The sequence below is a fragment of the Botrytis fragariae genome (genome assembly GCF_013461495.1).
Source record: "Botrytis fragariae strain BVB16 chromosome Unknown tig00000251, whole genome shotgun sequence".
NCBI classification, from domain to species: Eukaryota; Fungi; Ascomycota; class Leotiomycetes; order Helotiales; family Sclerotiniaceae; genus Botrytis; species Botrytis fragariae.
Genome location: NW_023501003.1, coordinates 491,504 through 514,195, shown reverse-complemented (window position 1 = coordinate 514,195; position 22,692 = coordinate 491,504). Strand labels below are relative to the sequence as shown.

Below are 22,692 nucleotides of genomic sequence, written 5' to 3'. Positions count from 1 at the left end.
TTCAAAGTATCTAATCGCCCGGGGTCTCTGGGATTCAGCTCCAAATTTACACACGTATTCATCCCTAGGTTCGCTAATTATAGTGATCCCGAGTCCGAACGAATTTGGAAAGGTCGCTAAATCACCTCCAGTCTACTCTATAGTCCCAAGGAAAGTCATTATTGTAATAACTCAAAGCTGATTCATCCCCTTCTGATGATTCTCGATCCTTCTTAAGAATTCTTGGTACTCTTACTCTAGATTGGCATTGCGATAATTATCGGATTGTTACCTTAAAAATGACCGATCAGTAGGGATTCTTGGCCTTTGCCCATCACCTATAATACGATACACACTCGCCTACACTGCTACAATATAAATACTGCAAAAACTTTTTCCTCTACACCACACCATCTTCAACCGAATACATTATGGTGGGGAGTCAACAAACTGGTGTCGAGGAAACATCAACCCAGCCTCCTATGCTAACCCCGTCCGAATTTAAAGCTTATAACAGACTAGCAGACCACATGGATTTATTCGTAAGGACTTGACTTGATAATCTCACAGTCCACCCAGAATAACACTGACAATTCCTCCTCAGCATAACAATTTCCGCAGGATGTGGAACGAGATCTACAGCGCCTGCACCAACAACAAACGCCCCAGCCACCAATCCATCCACGAATTCCTCAACCTCGCCGAATCTTTCTGTACTCAACTCACCCTCCACCATGCAATCGAAGAGCGGCACTTTTTCCCCGAGCTAGCCGCGCGAATGCCAGAGTTTCGCGAGGATCTTGTCGGCCAGCACCGTGAGATTCATTACGGACTAGACAAAATGCATCTATATGTGAAGATGTGTCGCACTGGCGAGACCGAGCTCCAGCTTTCCCATCTGAAAGCTTTGATGGAGAGCTTTGGGGAAGTTTTATGGGCACATCTGGATGATGAGGTTAGAGCTTTGGGGGCGGAGAATATGCGGAAATACTGGAATTTTCAGGAGATGGCTGAATTGTATCATTAGATGTGCTGTATGTCACTTAGTGACACGGAGGAAGCTGATACGATACATACCTAAGTAGTGGAGAAAATGAAGCTGGTTGAAGCGGGAAAACATTTTCTGAGCGAGAAGTGGGGATGAATAAAGTTAAGACGCATTAGACGGGAGGAACCACAAAATTCCAAGTCATATTCGAAGGCATACAGTAGTAGTTGTTGCATGGACTTTTGGAAATCCACAGTACAAAATTCTCTCTAAAATTGTAGTGTGGTTTTACTAACTAAGCTTATTGAAACCCCCCATAAAGAAGAATATCAGGATGTTCTTGAAACGTATAATACTTTTACTTAGTTTTTATAATATATACAAGTTGCAATGTGAGACATTGAAAGCTAGAATTTTAATGAATTTCTGAAAAGGATGACTTTTGGTGTAATTTGATAGTTTTTTTTTTTGAAGATACTCCCATGAATCTGTGCACCCACTGTTGATATTGGAAGATTTACGGCTAGCAAGTATTGATCAATGCCAATAATCCCACCAAGCAATTATACACTCTTTTAAGCACTTCCCGATCAAGAGAGACAAGCCTTGAAAATTTTTGAGAACACAACTGCTTCCAAGGTTGAATTATATAGATTAAGATTACTGCAAATATAAATAGATGCCTGTACACACATCACACTTATTTATCTTCCCATCAATCCGTGGAGTAGCGGAGCTTTCAAGGACTCTTACTGCCCATCTGAGCCATATTGCTACGAGATGTTGGGCTCATGATCTATACCGTCCAAAATTACAAGCCTTAGGAGCACAAATCAGTAAATGCAGGTCACAAGGGAGCTCCCAGATTCATCACTTCACTTGCCCCATTCCGTCCGTCAAGTGCGGACCGAGATAACTGTCCAGGAAAAAGGCCTATATTGAATATTAGTAAACCAACCCCAATTTATATAAATCTTAGATCGTCTCCATGCCCCTAGATTTTGCACTACAAAGAGAGAAGTTGTTAGCTCCAAGTCCCAGACTGGTTTAATTTCCTTCGAGGTGAACTGAAACTGCATGTATACCAGATAGCAAATAGCCAACCAGCTTCGGCCCTTGTAAGCCGGAAGCGTTGTAAATGTATCTGAAAACTCCATCAGTCAATCTCCACAGAAATAGTGAAGGTTCTGGCTTTCACGCAACGCTCATTGGAGGACTAATCAAGTTGAAGCTTTCGGGGATATATTCTGAAGTCTCTGCCACAGAAGTCGTGTTAAACGTGCAGGTGCCAGAACCCTGAAAATCTAAAGTAAGAAGATTTCACAAGACTGAAGTCATTATGGAATGCGAAATGTCCGACTCACGAGAACGTGTACTCGATTGGAATGCTTGTGAAGAGGATGACTGGGTTGGAGTGTAGAGATCTCGCCCGGTATTTCAAAGATTATATCCACCAAGGTATCGTTCTTTGTAGCAATGGCCAAGTGGCCAAGTGGCCAAGAAACTACTGGCTGCCGAAGAAGGATCCCATAAGAATAGTTTCATTATTTCTAAGGCAATACCATATGAACAAGTTTGTTGATCGGTCTACACTTCGGCATTCCGACTGAAATTTTGCATGAGTATTTACAGACGCAAGCAGTCTAGGGATAGTATGATTTATGGAAAGAGGTGGCGAAAACAGAAAGAAAGTACAGTATGGACGGAAAATGCATCTCACGAAACCTAACTGTGGAGTCCGGCATTTCGGACATGATCAACCTTATAGTCCCGAGTCCCGAACAAATTAGGGTTAGCGCACACCATCATCAATGGTAGGATCTCGAAGTTGTGGATTTACCAATGTCGTCGAAGCTGGTTGTCCATTAATCAGTATGACATGATGTAATCCAACATATTTAACACATGCCGACTCATGGAATATAAAATGCGTGTGTCCGGCATCGTTGTCTAGCATTCCATTCACATTGATCCCATTGATTCTTATAGTATTAAATTTTTCCCTTCGATAACCTTCATTTCCTATATCTCAACATGTCCAAGATTCTCACTGTTGTCGGTGCTACTGGGGCGCAAGGTGGCTCTGTAGTTGCCACCGCCTTGAAGTCGGGCGACTACAAGGTCCGCGGTATCACTCGCAATGTTGAGAGTGCCTCTGCCAAGGCCCTCACTGCGCAGGGCGTCGATATGGTGGCTGCGGACACTAACGATATGGCAAGCCTTGTTAAAGCATTTGAGGTAAGTGGTTTTTTAGCTCAATGGGGGCGAATAGCTAATACTACCATATACTAATTGAAATAGGGTTCTCATGCCATCTTCGTTGTCACCGACTTCTTCGCCCCCTTCGCTACCAAAGACGCCGAGGAGACCGTCACTATTGAGTCTACTCAGGGTATCAACTGCGCAAATGCTGCTTCCAAGACCACCACTCTTGAGCACTATATCTGGAGCACACTCCCTGACAACCAGAGAATCTCCAACGGAAAATGCTCTGTGCCTCACTTTGAAAGCAAGACCAAGGTCGATGAGTACATTCGCCAGAACAAGGCATTGCTGGCTAAGACGACTTTCCTTTTCATCACCTACTATGCCACAAATATTCTTATGCCCATGTTCACACCTACCCTTTTTGTGAGTCGAGTGTTCTCATTCCATCATCAATTGATATGTAATTTGGCTAATGTTCTATTTGACGTAGAAAACCACTGGCAAGCACGTCCAGCTGTTGCCTATCGCTGAAGACACCCCAATCACTACCCTTGGTGCGACAGTGATCAATACCGGAATCTACGTTCTTGCCATTCTTCAACAGCCTCAGCTTACTCTACCTGGTAGAACTGTTCTTGCCGAGACCGAGACACGCACTGCGAAAGATATCGTGAAACTCTGGTCTGAGGTCTCTGGACTCCCTGCCGAATATGCATCGATCTCCCTGGATCACTACGATGCCCTGTGGCCCAAGTGGGGCCGTGAAGTTGGACTCATGCTGCAGTTCTGGGACTACGCTCGCGAGAAAAGCTGGATTGCAGAGGATGCGATTATCAAGAAGGAGGACTTGGGCATCACCAACTTGGTTGGTATGAAAGAAGTCTTTGCTGGAATCGACTGGACTACCATTTAAGCGTTTAAATTCCACATTTTCCAGAACATTGAACTATATCAATTGGCAATACGCGTTACTGTTCTAAATAGCCATCTGACTTAGCGAAGAATCAAAACCCATCAACTTCTGTCCAATACGTGTTAGTGAATAAGGAGTGACGAGTTGAGTTGGAGGTGAAGGCGTCCATGAGGGAGGAAGAAAGAAAGAAAGAAATACAAAAAGGGCATTATGTGATGACATATCACAGCAATAGCCGTTGGCGACGATAACCCTGTCTTCGGTCGGATTTGTATGGAATGATACTTTAGATGGATCGGAGGCTTGAGGCTGCGATGAATGATGTCTTCTGAAGAATCGGTCAATCGTTATCTCATCCTCAGACCACATTGTGATTACATAATAAAATCAGGCTTGAGGCCTTGATTTCGAGGCAGGAGCCTCTCGAAGGTTCACCGTAGGGGATAAACGTCCTCCCGATCCCTGATTGGTCGAAAACTTTCGGTCATTAATAAGCAGCCCAAAATATCAATAGTATCAAAACGATCAATATAAAGATCAATAACCTCAATACTATGAACGTTTCATTGACGAAGAGGGTCTAATAAGGTGCATGTGACCTTATCTGCTTACTCAGCTTGCACGTGAAATAGCCTTAGTACATGTCCAGGTGACTTTTCTGACTAACATAACCTTGTTAACCTTCCTGCTGATATATCCGTACATCCGCATCCTCTCCCCCCTCACCGGCCCCGCGCCTTTCTGAAGGGAGATTCACCCAGATTTTTCTCTTATTCTTTTGTTTCAACGAAAATTGGCCATGGATGAACCCCAGGAGGAGCCCGAAGAAAGAAGGCGAGCCTTTACTTGCACATACTGCCGGCTTAAAAAGATCAAATGTAAGTTCGTAGGTGTGAAGATAGACAAAAAGGTTGACGCTATCATTAGGCGGTCGAACTCATCCATGTGGGAATTGTATAGTAAAAAAACACCAGATAGAATGCTTGAAATTGAACTCTCAAAATAACCGTTCAGATAGGATCACGGGAAAGAATGTGTCTTCCCATTTGTGAAACGAAGGGTCGGATCGAAGCGCGAAAAGCCTAGGAAAGACTTAGAAGAACGACTTGCACGAATGGAGTCTCTCCTTGAGCTTTCCAACAGAGAAAGCCTTCCAAGCAGTGAACAAAATGCAATAAGTTTCGTCCATAGAGAGCAGCAGTCTCAATTTTCAAATCCTGCAGAAGCCACCAGATCGGGAAACTCTGGTGCTATGCCGCATGACCCCGTGAGAAATACGGATCAGAATTACGATATGGGACTTGAACCACCAGAGAGTATTCCAACTCTCCGCTCTCTTACGACACAAGAGATAACGCAACAGTCTGCACCGTCCTCCTCCTTGGCACCGTCACAGATTCTCAGTTACCATACATCACCTCAAACGGTTCAGAATCTCTCGCCTCATGTCGAACATGTCGAATGTGCCGATCTTTTAGGTTCTGAGGTAGGTGACCCACCTCTGAAGCATAGCTTCCATCGCCAGCCATCCGTGGTATTAATGTGTTGAGTAGGTTGGATGGGAATATCATGGTATCGGACTTTTGATATTTTCTCTCTTCTAGCCTAACCATTCTATAGGGCCCACATCATTTTTGTCAATCTGCTCGATCCCAGGAATTACGTGGGTCTCAGAAACTTCGGGAGAGCCGAGTTTCTTCGAGACCGCTAAGGCCCTTGTGCTCAATATTGACTCGCGACTAAAGATGCGACGCAATCCTCGCCATGAAACCATTGCTGAGCCTGATAAGAATGTCGCATGGGAATGGTGCCAAGGTCTGATACATGTTACGTGACTCTCTTCTTGTTCTGATCCATTTTATAGCCTATTTTGATTATTCTTTCGACGCCAGCCTTGGTCTGGTGTCTAAAGAGCACTTTGAAGCACGTCTTCGCCATCACTTCGCTCAAAATGATGTAGCTGATGATGACCCAGCTTGGTATGCTCTGCGAAACACAGTGTATGCTTCTGGTTACAGGCTCAGCTCATCTAATATGCCATACTCAGATATGTCTGGCGAAATTCAGGGGCAAGCTTGGCGATACTTTGAAAAGGCCTTGGATGTCCATACTGAGCTTTTATATGGAAGCACGGGTCTTATGGCAGTGCAAGCATTGATAGCAATGGTTCGATTTTTCCATGCCACCGGCAGTTCGTCTTTGATCTGACAACTTTTTCATTGACAGGGATTCTTTGCTGAAGGCCTTGCTAGCCCTTCTCTTGGGTACATGCTTGTTTCCTGTGCAACGCGGTTAGCTCAGGCGAAAGGTCTCCACAGGCAACCTGCACAATCTTGGAATCTACCACTAGCTAAACAACAGCATCGAGTTAGACTGTTTTGGACCCTCTATATCCTCGAGAAGCATATAAGCTACAGATCAGGCCGACCATCGGTGAGTCTATCGTTGGTGAACTAGCGCTTTCAGAACCGAAAACTTAATAATTGGTGTAGATCATTGACGACGACGACATTAGTTGCCCCTTTCCAAACATCCAGCTTGCTAACAATACCCCGCACATTGATCCTTTCATTTACATGGTACAGCATGCTCAAATCTCTTCTCGAATCGCAAAGCAACTGGCAAGTGGAAAGGCATTCCGTCAAACACACTCGAAAACTCTGGAAGTGATTCAAGAACTCAACAAAGAGCTCCAAGAATGGCGGGACACTCTGCCACAATTCTTACAGCCAGATTCACCCACTACAAGACATGGAAAACGCCCAGAATACATCAATATGTACCATGTCATGTATCTTCGCTATGCTTACTATGGCAGTATCATGGCAATTCATTCAATTCTCACGCACCCCTGGAACAGCTCTCTGTTTGGTTCTGGTCAGTCTTCGGCACTGCGAAATCGCATTTCGATAAGTTCACATGCTGTTGTCAATGCAGCCAGGGGAATAATACTGGATACCGACGCAATTCATGTCGATGCATCGACACCTATATGGTATGTCTTTCAGCACAATTCACGTTCAGCTGGCTGTTGAATATGTTGAAACGCCTTATATTAAAATATGTGTAGGCTGGCATTCTATTTTCCTCTCGTGAGCGCTATCAATATATTTATCTATATTCTGAAATGCCCTGCTCTCCCAACAGCATCGTCTGATGTGGCCCTGCTAGACATCTGCACTGGTCACTTCAGCCGCTTGGAGTTAGCATCTCCAGACACTGCTTTGCCTTTCGTCCGGGAAATTGCGCGATTGGCCCGTTCAACTATCGAATCTGTCAAGAACTCAGCAGCATCTCCAGGCTCTTTATTAGGGACAGACGTCTTGGCGCCTTCGGTTGCGCAGTCCTCGGTTCCACATGATTTAGGGAACAACTATGTAAGTCTCAATTGCCATGCAAACAATTTTCACACATGACCGACTAGAAGCTAAGCAACATGAAATGCAGTCACCTGGTGAAAATATGTTGGAATTATTTTCGGATAATTGGGGTACAATCTTTCCATCTCTCAATGACGAAAATCTCGCTGCCTTCACGTTCGACTAACAATGGATCAAGCATTGTATCTGTGATCTATAAATTAGAACATAATAGAAATCATTTTTAAATATAATGATTAACCATATCGACTAAATTACTAGTCTTGTTTAAATATTTGCTTAACCTTTGTTTCACAATAGCAGTGAAAATTATATCGATTCTAATACTTAAACTTTAAATCCTAGGAAACAAGCAAGAAGGAGAAATACATGTTTAACTTACTTCTAACAGGTCTCTTAACATGGTGGGTATGACGAAAAATTTAAGGAGATTGATGTATGATTTTCCAATTTCACATTTTGAGCTTCGTTGAATATTGCATCTGGATCGCCGTCTGCGTTCTGTACGGAAGAGCAACTTGAGATTCCTCCCAGAAGCAGCTGTTCTTCTTCATCCTCACTATCGTCTCGGATTCATCTGCCTTTCACCGAACGCATCTGCCTTTAGCACGTATCCTTGCCGGTCATATCTTGGAATGTATCTTGGTGCTTGGAGACGAGAATGCACAAGTGCCCAATGCTTCTTTCTAACAAGCGGGGAAATGAAGCAGTCCTGAATATACCGCAATTGAAACTCAAAGTTATATATTGTCACATTCCCGATGCTGGTGCCCTTAAGGAAGCACTGGAAGGGCCACTCTTGATACTCGACTATCGCCGGCTCCGCATATACAGAACTCGGAAAGCATTGTAGTGAATAACAGCGATTGTTATAATTGGGCATTAGTGAATGCTTAATAGGGCTTTGTATAAAGGAGTCAATTAGAATAGACTAGCGATGTCATGCCATGCGATGCCATGCGATGCAATCAAAGATGATGACATATATTATCACGTTGAAACAAAGTGTGGTTGATAGGCAGTGAAATAAGCTTTCGCCATTTTCTAGGTTCTGTATTATCACCCCTCTCAATGCCGGTTTCGAAAATATTTTGCTGCTCTCTACATCCTTGCTATTTATTGTCTTTTCTCTTCATTGATCTTACGGTCATATCTCCTTGTTGCTGGGGGAGGAAGTATAACAAAGATCCATTCTCAAGCTCCTCAAAGTCACTATAACCGGAATCGCTTTGGTCTCGATTGCAAGTAGTCAAATGATGTGATAGCTCGATCGAATAGCCCAAAAGAGGAGAAAGGGAGCCATCCGTTGAGACATTCTCTTGCTTATCTGGATTTTGTTTATCGTCTCCTGCCACCAAAATATTTATACATAGTTATGAGATTGTCTTATCATCGTAGTCGAATACATATATACGTTGAGCATCATGACCACGTTGTAATCCTTCTATTAAAGCTCCAGGTACAAACGAGGATCAAGGACTGTCTCAACTGACGAAGAGTCATCATTATATATTGTTGGCAAAGCTATCATACCATTCCAAACTTTATTCTTCGGGCTCGAGTTTTCTCCTATATTGGCTTGCAATATGCTATATCGTGGAGGAAGATCGACTCCATATTCATCGTTGTTAGCATTTTCTTTGTCACTATTCTCTGTCCAGAGAACATTGGCCATTATCGGCCGGAATATACATCCATATATATCAAAGTCTTAGTTTGACCATGCATACATCGAGGTCCTAAGCCTGAACCAGCATCATTTGTTCTCTAAGTATCGTCAAATAATGCTTGATTTCGCACAATATGCTGTCCCTCCGGGAGGAACTATGTTCCTGGCTGTTTTCTCTCTTGTAACGCGGAGCGGTGGATGCATAGGTATAATAAATGAGTTCCAAAGAAATCATATCGTACTGAAAGTACAAAATGTGATAGATAATCTCTGCTATTCTGCGCTCTCTGAAAAGTACAAGCAAGTCAAACTGCCATGATAAGCAGCGCAGACAAAAACACGCAGGATCGAGAGATTTAGAAGCACAAAGCTCAAACACCTTTTCGCCCCACCTACCACAATATCCTCTTTGCAATTTTCTGCATTCTCTGATCGTTCCATCGCACATCCCAACCTGCGACTCTTCAGCTTTCCAAGGTGTCAAATTGGCTCCAGCAAACATTTCCATCGTAGAAATAACCATAACTTCGAACCATGTCCCAGCAAAAATATCAAGCATACCACGCTACCAATCCACTTTCATTTACTTCCAAGCCTCTTATACCCATCTGTATGCAGTTTGAGTGCTTGCAGTATCCAATCGTCTACACTAAGGTTCATAGTGAACTGCAAATTCGTTGATACAAATCGCTCCAATTCATCATAAATCGGTTCAAACCTAGACAATAACTGCATATCCTTCATTTTGTGATGCAGAAAGCGTGCTTGATTTCTCCCATTTCATGCTTACGCGATGTGCACCACCGCCAAACAAACAAACAAGTATATTACCATGATAAAGCATTTTTGCAATTGGGCAATATGTGCCACGGGGCCAGATGAGACTGGACAAACTTCTTGTCGCCAGCAGTATCGAGAATACAGTCAAGAGAGCTAGGGTTGTACAGTAACGAGAAGGACAAAGGCCAATTGAACTTTGTTGTGGATCTCGACATATACTTTGACTTATACCATCGACATGGTGAGATTGAATACCATTCCGAGAAATGGATGTCTTCTCTGTCGACTTAGCAATCGCAGCTTGACACGAATCACGAGGAAAGTTGCATTCTATAAGCTTCCACGCATTCTCATCATGCAAACACCTCGATCCCGATACAGTCCCCCGCGTGTCTCCAACATTGCACTCGGTGTCGAATGCGCCAATTTTGTAGATCCCTACTCCGCATATTCACAATCGGCCAATCTATCCTGGCGTTGTGGTTTCTATAAAACCCCTTTATAAGCTAAACATAAGACATATCCTGACTCCTTTTGATATAGCTACAGCTCTGAATAGAACTTATTTGAAGGTCACACAACTAACCTATCTCCGAGGTTCTTGTAGATACTTATAGCCGTTTACGAAAAATTTAGATCTCAACTCACCAGTGCTGTACGAGTAAAACATAAAAGATTGTACTTTATCATAAGGATCATCTATTTTTGTTATGAATCGGTTCAAATCTATGACAAAATCATCATTATACTTCCCAATCTTCTCGCGATCTCTCTCATCATAGCGTAGTATGATTTAAAATGAAATTCTTGAATCGGGCTTGTAAGTTAAGTTGTGATACCGCACTACCGATGCTCTTCTCCTTTAACTCTATCTATCTATACTCTCGAGTATGTAGCTTTCGACTATTCGGGTATGTTTTACCATCGCCTCGTTCCCTCCGTTTTACGTATAATTCTTCCTAGCTACTTATGAACCCCATCATACCCCAAGAGGCTCGCCTTCATTTCTCTATTCCCCTATTATGTATCTGATTACACACACACACACACACACAAGCATTTTACAGAAAAAAGACCCTTTACACAAAAAATTCATATGTATTTTGGGTATTCGCATCACTCACTATACTACTACTTTCTTCTGCCTTCACTCACTCCCTCCTGAAGCACATGATATTCCATACAAACACACCTCCAATCTCTCCTCTCTTCCTTGCCCCTCTCAGTGCTAACTAACCATCAAAATACAGCCCCCCAACACCATCCAAATGCAACGCAAGCAATGCTTTCCTTACCACACACTATCTAGATACAAGCCAATCCATTTTGTAAAATACCATATATGCACGCACTTCCGTAATTTTTGAGATTTCCTTATTTCCCAACTTCAAATATGTTTTTGAAGACCACAACCCCATCCATAAACTCCCCCCAAAGCCAAATTCAAATACATAGAACCAATGAACTCCATGCGCACTCAAGGTTTTCTATGTGAAATAGCCATGAACAAAATGTAGCAGTAGATTTTGCGAGCGCTCGTAATCTAACATCATCAAAACTGTAAAACACTTATTATTCAACGCTTTCTTTGTCTCTTCGCCACTTCGCTTCTAGTTTGTCTCTCTTCCTCAACTGCCGGTGGTAAAATAGGAGCCGCTTTCTTAGTTTGCTTACGATTTCGTGGTTGATCCGAATGCAAATGACCCAATTCTTCAATTGCCGTATTGTTGTGCCAGGATAAGCATCGATGAGCTGTGTGATCAACATGAGGTTGTTGTTTTCCACGAGTCGACATTCGCTTGTGACTAGAATCGATACTCTTTTCATCGCTAGGGTTGAGGTATTCCTTGCGCTTTTCCATGTGAGTGGTGATCTTGTCCTTGTAAAGTTGGAGTTCTTTTCGAAGTTTCAACTCATTATTTCCACGGGCATCAAGCCAATTGAGTAAGCCCTCAACTGACTCAGGATCGTCATAGTATCCCCACTCACGAGAATTGAATACATGAGTATTGCCTTCCTCCATAACCTTTCTTTCCGGTACAGTCAGATTGAATTTATAACGATACTCATCTTGCCACTCAGGTCGCATTTCGATGTAACCTTCACGCTCAAGATCATCTGGTCCTTGAATCCAGATACAGCCGTTGGCATATCCAGCACCAGCAGTAGAGCTGGTAGGAAGACCACTATATGGCATACCATTGCGCTCAAACCAATAATAGCGATTCCAGAATCGATCCTTACCAAGTACGCGAGTACGAGGGCAATCAGCTTCTCGAAGGTCATTATCAAGAATTGCAATTTCTTCCTCGCAATGCTTAATCTCATCATGCAATTTCTGAATGTCTTTGAGGACTTTTGTGAGGGCCTTGGATTGTTTAGGAGCCTTAGGTTCAGCTTCTGCTTTTGCTTTCTTCTCCTGTTCGGCCTCACGCTTACGCTTTCGCTCTGCTGCTCGATCCAATCCACGGCGTAATGATCGAGTTGGAGGAGCGTCTCCATCCGAGTCCATAATTTCATCACCGTGAGAGTCCTGAACCTCATCCTCAGCGTCGACCATAGTTACATCTCCGTTAACACTGACTGAAGCTTCTTTCTCTGCAGGCTTCTCTGCAGCTGGTGCAGGACTTGGCTCAGGTGGTGGTTCAAGTGCTTTGCGCGTTTCGTTGAGCTTCTTGAGGGCATCATGACTAATACGGTTAGTAACTTCTCCCAAAAATGATATTGAATAACTTACGCATCCTTCTTATCACGCTGATACTTTATCTTTTCTTTTCGGAGCTCCGTCATATGTTCACTACTCTCTTCCATGTAACCACGAATTGCTTTAGTCTCCATAGTAAGCATGCAAATAATCTGGAGTGCCTTGATACGAAGATTGACGTCGAGTTTAGCGTACTGTAAGCGAGCAGTTTCCTGTGTTGGCTCCGAATCGAGGGGGGCGAGCTCAACAAGGAGTGCTTCACAAGCGGCAAAATGCCTCTCATCTTTCGAAAGTTGATACAGGAGGCCGACCATGATAGCTTCCCAGCCACCATTCTTGAAATCACGTTTTCTTAGCTTCTCGATCCATTCAAGACTATCTTCCATCTCCGCTGCGCGATGAGTGTTGACTGGTCCAGCGGGCTCTTCGGGAGGTTGTTCGGCGGCTCTTTGTAAAGCTTCTGCCTCAGCTTTTGCGAGACTACTTCTAGTAGCACGTCCTCTAGGTTTTGGCTCTGGTTCTGGTGTAGGCGATGGCGCAACGCTGGCCTCACCATTAGATTCTTCTTCGTCGTCTGACTCCTCTATTTCCGGTAACTGAATTTGTAGCTTTCCATCATCGGCTTCCGAATTAACCAAGATCTTCAAAACAGCACAATGAATTTCGACGAACAGTTCGCAGTCTACGTCTTCAGATGTAAATTGTAAGGCTTCGACGAAGTCGTCAAAAGTGAACGAGTCCAATTTGAAGATTTGACAGTAAACATTCAAGGTGTCCCAGGTCTCCAACAACTGGCCGATCGATGACATGTGAATGCCATTACCCTCGGCCTTTGGTTTTCCTATCATCATTGGATTATCCTGCGAAAAGTATTTGATATCGGGTCGTTTCGGTCCATCAACTCGGGGAGGAACTTCCAAATCCTCAATTGGGTATTTGATAGGAGGTGGTGGAGGAGGAGCCGGAGGAAGCGAAGCAAGAGGCGCAAGCGCAAAGCTAGAATTGTGAAAATTCTGGAAGTGGGGTCCCGCTTGTTGTGATTGTCCATTGACTTGAAAGGTGTGAGACATGAAGGGAGGAGCTTGAGGATGATGATTGAATGGAATTTGAGGAGGGGGATTATAATTGGGGTGGGGATGAGAAGGATGAGGAGGAGGGTGAGAATTGAATGGAATTTGTGGTGGATTGTAATTGGGGTGGGGTTGGGGGTAGAATTGATGGGGAGGGAAATGTGCGGGGATGAAATTCAAAGGAGCTTGCTCTAAAAATGGCTGCTGCTTACCCTTTGCTAGTTGGGATTGTTGCTGCTTGCTTTTATGGCTTTTGGGTGCTGGCTTCAACTCCGGGAGTCTAGCTTGTGGTCCATTTCCTCCATGAAAGCTACCAATCATATTATCAAAATCAGTCCCTCCCGTTTTTTTCTGAGATTGATGATGTTTTCTTTCTGCAGCTTTACTCTCATATCGAAGATGTGGAGGGATCCTGGTGTCGATATTATAAATGGCGGCCACGTCGTGCTTCACCAGCCAAGGCGCGCCGGTCCATGCCTCTCTCGTAACGGTTTTTTTGATAAAAGATCGCAGAACTTGCTTCGTGAATATCTTGCGATCACGAGTAATATGCTGGTCATCGACCACTGCTTCTTCATTTGGTCGACCATCCAGACTAACGAAATATCTCGAGAAAGGTGCGCTTAGTGAGCCATCTGGCAGAACTTTGCTTCCGAAGTGCGTCTTTTCTCTAACGGTGCCAGTAAGTCGATCGCCCGTAATCACATGAACTGTAACAACCTCGCCAGGGAAATAGTCGGATCTGAACTCTTCGAAAATAACGTCCACCAAGGTATCGATTCGGGAAATAGTTGAGAATTGTACACGTCTTAGAACTGGTTGCTTCAATGGATTTGGGAACGCCTCTTCGACTTCTTGTGCGCCTGCCAACTTTATAATATGTTAGCCTTTCCTCTTCACTGACACGATGCGATTCTGAGAATTCCCGTACCTCACTCTTGAGTGCATCGAAGAATGTTAACTGAGAATGACCAGAGATTTGGCAAATGAATTTATGCTAGAAATTATTAGTAAATATTGCTAGCTAGCTACTATTGGGTAAGTTTCGAACCTGTCTATAGAAATCCATTCTGTTGTTGTTAGCGCGGGTCCTCGGAGGGGTTTTAGTGAGGGGCAAAAATGTAGAACTTACCGGCCTAAGTATTGTTCATACTCCAAGAAATACTCTCCAGTAGCAGGAATTACCCAGACCTATGACTGTTATTAGCCATCCTGGCATGATAGTAAATCTTTAGGGTAAATTAAGTTTGTACCTCTGTGTCTTCATTTTCGACATGCGGTTTAGGTACATATTGTACTGGCTTCCTCTTGAAGAGAACCTAAGGAAATTTAGTCATGTTTATAAACTTTGAAGGGATGGAGATGCGAATCTCACCATTGTTATATCTAGTTGTTGTCAAAGGTCATTGACCAAGCAGAAAATCCTGAGGGGGGAAGAGAAAGAATGTTAGTTTCTGATATACCCCTCCATAGGGCAAGTGACATGCTTTGCGCCAAACTTATATAAGAGTTGAAACTCCTAAAAATTCGGTGGTGATTTGATCTAACGGTGACGTGGAGTGGAGTAGTGTGAAAAGGGCAATTGTGATCACCCTTCCACAGTTTGGGTGGTATTTGTGGAAGTATATCAATATCAGCAGCTAAACTTACAGATGTAGCTCAAGACGCGTCCAGGGGTCTCGGTACGTGATATAGAAAACCTCCAAACTTGTACAATGGGTGTGGAGAGTTGATGGTTGATGAAATTTGTTGATTGTTACGCGTTGTAAGAGTTGACAAGAGGAGGAAGAAGAAGTGGATTGGGGAAAAGAAGAAGAACATAAGAAAAGGTCGGGAGGTTGTGCTTAGCGTGGGTGTATGACATGGATACGGACTAGTGAGGACGGAGACCAATTCGAGAACTCGCGACCCATAACCGTATTCAATTCTATTAATTGATATAAATTCTTCAAACCTCATGGGTTATACAACTTTCCTGTGCTCAATATGTAGCCAGAGATGAGATCTATTATATGAATGTACATTGATCAGTTTATCTTTTCATTTGACCCAGTAACCACAAATATATGATTTTTGGGGAAATATTTCCAACTAATAGGCATTTCTCATGTAATGCTCCTCGAATTTCGACCTAACTGCCAAGGACTCGGGAAGTGCTTAAGAGTGCTCGGATGTAATGCTTCCTCTTTGTTGTTGACTTTCTATGAGTTCTTGAAGGCAATATTCACTTGTTTGAGCCGTACCGGTGTATAACGTGTTGAGTTGTCGTCTGTTGATATCGTCCCAAGGGTTCTCTCTAGATTCAGGGGGGGTGAAAAGAACGGCTGTATTGTTCCTTTACATGATATACCGATGGAGTCTTGGTCATGGTTACTCTAGATGATGTTGTCGTTGCTGACAGTTCTTTAAAAAATTAATCATGACTGATCATTCTACATAAAAGTCTCACAACACACAAAAGTTTTGCCAGAAGAAAATCCGGGCGGATGCCATCGTTGGCAATTGACTAAAAAGGCTTAGCGCATCCGCTAAGCCAGGCCACGCTTTTGGAACAACCCAACCTCAACTCCCGAGCTTTGTCCTTCGAATGCCCTACCAAATCCCTAAGGACACCAGATTTGCATGATTCTAATATTTTCCTTGAGAGAAGACCGAATCAATTGAAAATCACGATAATTTCTTATGAAAAAATGATTATCGCATAATACATATGAATAGGGGGGCTGATATCCCTGCAAATTACGGTTCTGAACGTTGGCATTGATGTTATCTCTTCCTTGAAAAGACTGCAGTTCTGGTAGTTGAATGCATCACATCTCGAATTGAAAATGGCTAGATCACTTCCAATTCCAAACACTTTAACGTTCATTTCTAATTCTTTCCAATCTCTACTACTCCCTCAATCTTGCCATAAGAGCGTCTTTTGGGGGACCTTGTATTAGATATAGTCCCAATTAAGAGCATCATTGGATACCTAGATTGTTATTCCCCCCTCTTACAAGATTTCCAGTCTGAGATACTTACAAGATTACAGAAAACTTGACTTCAAAATCCCTCCTCTCTCCCCCACTCATTCACCACAGCACATTCACCCCTGCCCAAACCAATTCACTTGCAAATTGCTGTTTTGAAAGTTAATTCTGATCTTATATTACTCACGCCTACCAGTATCTAAAATGATCTAAATCTCCAATCCCACATATCCCCAAACGTATAATAGCTGACTCCTTCCCAATATCAAGCACTTTACACCTCATCCCCAACTTCCCGTACCATCAATCTTCCTCCCACCTACACAGTTATTCTCACCATCCTAATACACCTTCATTGGGATCCATACCCTTCTCTGGCCATCTTCAATCTTCCTCCCACCTTCCATCTTCTAGCTCGACTTCATACTTTCCTAACGCAAATATTCGTACAACACGAATCCTTTCTCTAAATTTCGCTTAGGCACTTGTGCGAAATCATCAACTTAGAGCATCTTCACAAATGTCATTCTAGACCCTTGTTGCACTTTTAATGAAGTCCAAAACTCCTCAGAAATAAAATGGGTATCATTGACTAATCTCAACTCTCAAAATATACAATCAAAAATCCAATCCAGCTTCCCGCAACTCCAATTGCAGAGTATGAGCTCGTGAACATCAACGGCAAGAATTCCAGTTTATTACCAAAGACGATTTGATGTAGCAGCGAACAATATAGTATCAACGGTATGCTAACCGCAATGTAGAGTGTGCTAAATCTATCTAGCAAGAAGATTCTAGATTTTGACGCTGGCGCTAAGCGGTCAAATGCAAGGAGAAACAAGATAAGCCAGAAAATCGTGTACACAATTTTCGTTGGGAATTCCGCGGCCGTGAAAAGCAAAGGGAACAAGGAAACATGACCAGCCACAGCCAATGGACGAAATGCTCCAAGGAATCGACGATCCTTTAAGGCAATCAGGCTAAACGGTATAATGACCAGGAGAATTGCTTTTTCGTGAACGTGCCAGCTGAAAAGAAATGAAGAGTAAGCACAGAGGGTTACACCTCCGATAAAATTGTCCCATGTAGGGCTTTTGTAAAGCTTGAACAGTGGAATGAAATCGAAAATGGCTGTCAAAGCGAAAGTCATGCTTTTGGTAACTTCGGGTAATACGGCGAAGGACGTGTTCCCAACGAGACCACGGGTCACACTATTGACAGCCGTTTGATCAACAGCGAGGCCGAGTTTTGGGGCAACTGTACTCGTGTTAGTATCGAAATACGAAGTTCGAGTAGCTTGAGATCATGTCTGGGCGAAGAAAGACTTACTGGAAATTAACACTCGATCCGTGAAAGAGTACATAGCCCAGATATTTGGAGCCCAATAAGCATGACATAGACCTCTTCCGAATGGAAATAGTCTGCTGATGATTTGAGGCATTTGACCAAAATATACAAACGGTCCAAATGCAGCTCCAAACACTGCTACAATACCAACTGCCAATTTAATAGCATTTCCAAATTTTATATCGAACGGACGCTTAGGTCCAAACTTAGGCCCAAGACAGTATCCGGATAACAGAAAGACGAAATATGCTGGCGCAAGATACAGGTAAATATGTTTGAGACAAAGCAATATTGCGAAGAGTATACCACTTGCTAGCTTGGTCCCCTCATTTCTAGCCATGACTAAGGACAATATGAGGAGACCGTACATAAAACCATTATACTGGAAGTGGATATGATCGATAATGAGTAAACCTGGCGAGAGTAGAATCGAAAGAGCCGCTGCTTGTGAAGGACGTTTTAAACTGGAGGGGGCGGTTTTCACGAAGCTTGAAGCTGTCAATATTGAGATAAGGGAAGGATCAACATCACTTACAGGTGAAGCGCATATACCAAAACTAATTCTGTTGCAATAACACTTGCGCGTTGAAAATAAATGGTTTGCCAGCTGTCATACTCCAGATTCTTCACCACCAACATCAACGGGTCAATCCATTCTGCGAACTTTGATAGGAATAATTCGAAATATGCGAAGAAGGGTGGGTAATCGAGAGTCCATTCTGAAGTCTTTTCGATGTACCATTCGTTCAATGGCAAACTATTCGTAATCGCGAGCCAATTTCTATGAACTTCAAAGTCTGTAGACTTGCTGCGATATCAATCAGTACCCTAGCTCAATTGAAGACTGGGCGGAAGTCCATTTGTGGAGGGGAGGATGGAGAGAACTCACTATGCAGGAAACAACAATATCTTGAAAGCCGTAGCTACAACTGCACATTGTGCAATTGAAGGATATAATTCTGCCATCTAGTCATACCCCATATGAAGATGAGATTGTTTGAAATTGCTTTTGTGTGAAAGGGAAGTCAATTCCAATGGATGAAATGGAATTGTGGTCTCAAAGTAAATAAATATGAAGTGACATCTTAGTTCCACTACATGACGGAATTTCTAAATGCCGACATTCATACTTGTACTGGTGGTAGCTGGGGATGAATTTCTTTCTGTCATCAGATCTCCGACACCTGGGTATGCTCTCTTCAATATTCGATAGCAAATCAGAAAGTTGAGATATTTAGTTCACATTGAGATAAACGTATTTCAGAGCTATTGATGTATGCAAAACACTATATATCTTACATACTTTGTGGTTTGTATTGGTGCTGGAATTTGATCTCCAATCATCAATGTTTTCCACGTGTGCATGGAGTGAGTGTGGTGTGAGTGATGTCTCGAGTGTGTACCGCTTTTTCTGTCTACATGGAGAAAATCCCGAAATCCCAAAGCTCTTCCCCGGTTCCATTTTGACACCAAAAACTCATTCGAAACAGGCCACCAACAAGGATTGTAGAAACACCAGAAACATCAGAAACACCAGAAACCCAGAGACACCAGAGACATCCAAAAGTTCCAAGGTGACCCAGACAGAAACAGAAACAGAAACAGAAACAATCCATAGAAGGCGAGAAAGCTTCCATCCATTCACAGAAGACTTTCTTCCAATACTCCCTCCGTGCTCCTCCCATATATATACCCAACTTCCCGTCGCAACAACATGGATCCAGCTTTTGTACCGTCCGAAATAGCTATACGACACATCATCAATCATAAATTCACCATAGAAATTGGCCCTTCCATTCAATCATTGGGGAAACCCGTTCGCAATCTGCTTCTCACTCTGGTGGGAATTTATTGTGTAACCAATATAGTTCAAAATACATTGCAATCTGTCTTCAAGTTGAACCGAAGCCGAAAAGAGGATTAAGCTGTGTGTATCTTCTTCTTCTAGATGGTATCCCACATCGAAAATAGTTCCTTCAAAGTTCAAAATCAAAATTCCAACCGCAAATTCCGCAAAATTGTCCCGGACGAAAGTGGCCTGGGGGTACGGAACGGAGTACGAGCGAGCCATTGATCGATTAATCCTGCCAAGTGTCTACATCGATATTAAACACAGATATTCGGAAGGTTACATACAGTAAGGATTTAAACCCTTTTAATCACACTCATTCACTCATTGTCTGTCCTCTTCATGAACATTTGAATCTTCCTCCTGGAATTGAGGAAATTTTCTTCAAGGACGCTGGCAGTTCTTATTCTTATTCTTATTCTGGGTGGTTACAAAAGAATAACTTAAGAATAACTTATCAAGAATTAAGAATCAAGGAAAGCTCTCGAGTATAAACACAATGTATTTCTTCAAAGCATCCCTTACTTCAGTCGCCGCATTCGTTGCATATACCCAAGCTACGTATCTTAATAACGATTTAAGTTTCGGCCATGATGGAAAGTAAGTTTATGTCAAGAATTCAATTTACTTGTACCCAAGATAATATGTATTAACCATTATAGGATCTCTCCAAATGGTCGCGCCATCCCCAATTTTCATATGATAGGACAGCCAAACTATCCAGACATCCTCAGCAATCGCATCGTTCTTACACCACCTGCTCCAGGAAATCAAAGAGGAGCTGTATGGACGGAAAAGAAGTTACAACATTCACAATGGGCAGCAGATATCGAATTTCGTGCTACTGGTCCGGAGAGAGCAGGTGGTAATTTGAATATCTGGTATGCTAAGAATGAGGATATTAAAGTATCAAGCATATACACGGTTGGAAAGTTTGATGGATTAGCTTTGGTTGTTGACCAATATGCTGGATCTGTAGGTTTCTGTATCTGCGATCTACCTTGCACAAAATATTAATACCATTTAGGGTGGTTATATTCGTGGGTTCCTGAACGACGGTACAACTGAATACTCTTCTCATCATTCTGTCGATTCCCTCGCATTTGGCCATTGCCCCTATTCCTACCGAAACCGAGGTATCCCATCCAAAATTCATATCCGCCAAACTGCCGATAACTTCAAAGTCGAGGTTGACGGTGCCTTGTGTTTCCAATCCGATAAGATCAAGCTCCCCTTAGGTTATGTCTTTGGAGTTACTGCCGCTTCTGCAGAAAATCCAGATTCCTTTGAAATCTTTAAATTCGTCGTTACAACCGATTCCCACACTCCTGATGATCAAATTCAAAATCCAGGGAATCAAAATCAACAACAATTCCAAGCTGCCAATAATCCACCTCAACAACAACAAAACCAACATGGCCAACAACAAAATCAAGAAGGACTTACCATGGATACACCTGGCGAAACCCCCGCATCAGACTACAAATCCTCCGATGCGCAATTCGCAGACCTCCACAATCGTCTTCAAGCAATGATGAAACATATCACAGCTCTCAACCGCGATTTCTCTCAATACCAAGCAAACTCCATTTCTCGTCTTGAAGCTCTTAATGGAAATCTCAATACTCTCTCCTCCACAATCTCTAGACTCGAATCCTCTCTCTCAAAGCTCGATTCAGTTTCTGGTCTGGAAAGAAATCTGAGAGATGTAGCCAGTGATGTCAAGAGCACCAAAAAGGAATTACATGAAGCATTAGATGCGCATGTATTAAGTTTGAAACAGAGAGTGGCGGAAAGTCATGGTAGCGTACTTGGAACGGTGGGAGAAGGATTGAAAAACCATAGATCGGGGATCGGATATGCGGGATTGGCATTCGTGGTAGTGGGCAGTCAGATCGGATTAATTGTCGCTTATGTGTTGTATAAGAAGAGGAAGAATGGGGGACATAAGAAATATTTGTGAGGTTTAAGATGATGGATGATGGAAGAGGAGGGCTAGGGAATTGTATATTATAGTATAAGGACTGATAGTTTCTGGGGCAGAATTGCAGAGTCAATCTGAATGGAAAGGAGATGGGGAGGGGAGTATGTAGTGCAAGGGATTGGAAGTAGTGTAGAAAGAAAGAACGAACGAAAGAATATCATGTTTCAGTATTTACACACTATACGCGACCACACTGGGATTTGTATCATTTCTCGTATCTACGTTTCGCAGGTATATATATCTCTTTCAATCTATCTTTCATTCATTCATTCATTCATTCATTCATATTATATTACCTTTAAATTCACATTCATATCTCTGATCTTTTTATTAATTTGTCAATCTGTGGGCTAATTGTCCTGTACTATGCTATACTATCCTGTGAATGAATGAACGAGTTATTCGTGCTTTATGCGTAATTAATTGACTAATTGATTGGTTGGTTTGTTGGTTTGTTGGTGGGTTGGTGGGTTGTTGGGTTAAGGTTGTGAAATTTTCTTGGTCGAGATACTGGTTTGTTTATTTGTTTGCTCGGTTTTTGGTCTGCTGGATAGGGGAAGGGGAAGGGGGAGAGGGGAGAGGGGAGAGGGGAGAGGGGAGAGGGGAGATAGGGAGAGGGATATCGGGAGAGAGATGGAAAAGGAGATGGGGATGGGGATTAAGGAGGGGAGGTTGTTTTAGAGCTTACTTGGCGATGAAATAGGGATGAATAAAATGTCTGGAAATAAAATCATTCTCCTAAGGGTTGGAATCTTTAATGGGATGGTTTGGGGATAGGATAGTGCGAGTAAGGTAGTGGGAGGTAGTATGAGATAATGTGAGATAGTGGAAAGTAAAGGAGGTTCTTGT

The 22,692-nt window shown here is 42.8% G+C and overlaps 8 protein-coding genes across 8 annotated transcripts; 4 read left to right on the top strand and 4 right to left on the bottom strand.

Annotated features, from left to right (window-relative positions):
* Positions 1 to 410: 410 nt before the first annotated feature.
* Positions 411 to 1,006, top strand: Bfra_011743 (putative neutrophil cytosol factor 2 protein; the record flags this gene model as incomplete). The annotated part of the gene is made up of 2 exons (XM_037342069.1): positions 411 to 521; positions 584 to 1,006. The coding sequence occupies 2 exons, from the start codon at positions 411 to 413 to the stop codon at positions 1,004 to 1,006; spliced, it is 534 nt and encodes a 177-aa protein (XP_037188149.1).
* Positions 1,007 to 3,001: 1,995 nt separating this feature from the next.
* Positions 3,002 to 4,088, top strand: Bfra_011742 (putative hscarg dehydrogenase protein; the record flags this gene model as incomplete). The annotated part of the gene is made up of 3 exons (XM_037342068.1): positions 3,002 to 3,205; positions 3,269 to 3,598; positions 3,666 to 4,088. The coding sequence occupies 3 exons, from the start codon at positions 3,002 to 3,004 to the stop codon at positions 4,086 to 4,088; spliced, it is 957 nt and encodes a 318-aa protein (XP_037188148.1).
* A 799-nt stretch (positions 4,089 to 4,887) lies between these two features.
* Bfra_011741 (putative fungal specific transcription protein) lies at positions 4,888 to 7,634 on the top strand (the record flags this gene model as incomplete). Its single annotated transcript, XM_037342067.1, has 10 exons — positions 4,888 to 4,966; positions 5,016 to 5,047; positions 5,107 to 5,574; positions 5,642 to 5,660; positions 5,709 to 5,903; positions 5,953 to 6,254; positions 6,315 to 6,521; positions 6,581 to 7,083; positions 7,159 to 7,465; positions 7,536 to 7,634. The coding sequence occupies 10 exons, from the start codon at positions 4,888 to 4,890 to the stop codon at positions 7,632 to 7,634; spliced, it is 2,211 nt and encodes a 736-aa protein (XP_037188147.1).
* Positions 7,635 to 7,920: 286 nt separating this feature from the next.
* Positions 7,921 to 8,351, bottom strand: Bfra_011740 (uncharacterized protein; the record flags this gene model as incomplete). Its single annotated transcript, XM_037342066.1, has 2 exons — positions 7,921 to 8,027; positions 8,057 to 8,351. 2 exons carry the CDS (start codon positions 8,349 to 8,351, stop codon positions 7,921 to 7,923), a joined length of 402 nt encoding a protein of 133 aa, XP_037188146.1.
* An 85-nt stretch (positions 8,352 to 8,436) lies between these two features.
* Positions 8,437 to 9,143, bottom strand: Bfra_011739 (uncharacterized protein; the record flags this gene model as incomplete). The annotated part of the gene is made up of 4 exons (XM_037342065.1): positions 8,437 to 8,580; positions 8,614 to 8,816; positions 8,883 to 8,912; positions 8,936 to 9,143. The coding sequence occupies 4 exons, from the start codon at positions 9,141 to 9,143 to the stop codon at positions 8,437 to 8,439; spliced, it is 585 nt and encodes a 194-aa protein (XP_037188145.1).
* A 2,350-nt stretch (positions 9,144 to 11,493) lies between these two features.
* Positions 11,494 to 15,010, bottom strand: Bfra_011738 (putative chromatin assembly protein; the record flags this gene model as incomplete). Its single annotated transcript, XM_037342064.1, has 6 exons — positions 11,494 to 12,607; positions 12,655 to 14,561; positions 14,623 to 14,688; positions 14,743 to 14,761; positions 14,824 to 14,882; positions 14,945 to 15,010. Coding segments are annotated over 6 exons (3,231 nt in total), but the record flags the coding sequence as incomplete, so codon positions are not given.
* Positions 15,011 to 17,261: 2,251 nt separating this feature from the next.
* Bfra_011737 (putative glycosyltransferase family 57 protein) lies at positions 17,262 to 18,976 on the bottom strand (the record flags this gene model as incomplete). Its single annotated transcript, XM_037342063.1, has 4 exons — positions 17,262 to 17,920; positions 17,993 to 18,498; positions 18,546 to 18,818; positions 18,900 to 18,976. 4 exons carry the CDS (start codon positions 18,974 to 18,976, stop codon positions 17,262 to 17,264), a joined length of 1,515 nt encoding a protein of 504 aa, XP_037188143.1.
* Positions 18,977 to 20,347: 1,371 nt separating this feature from the next.
* Bfra_011736 (putative legume-like lectin family protein) lies at positions 20,348 to 21,822 on the top strand (the record flags this gene model as incomplete). The annotated part of the gene is made up of 3 exons (XM_037342062.1): positions 20,348 to 20,459; positions 20,522 to 20,834; positions 20,887 to 21,822. The coding sequence occupies exons 1-3, from the start codon at positions 20,359 to 20,361 to the stop codon at positions 21,820 to 21,822; spliced, it is 1,350 nt and encodes a 449-aa protein (XP_037188142.1). The 5' UTR covers positions 20,348 to 20,358.
* Positions 21,823 to 22,692: the final 870 nt, after the last annotated feature.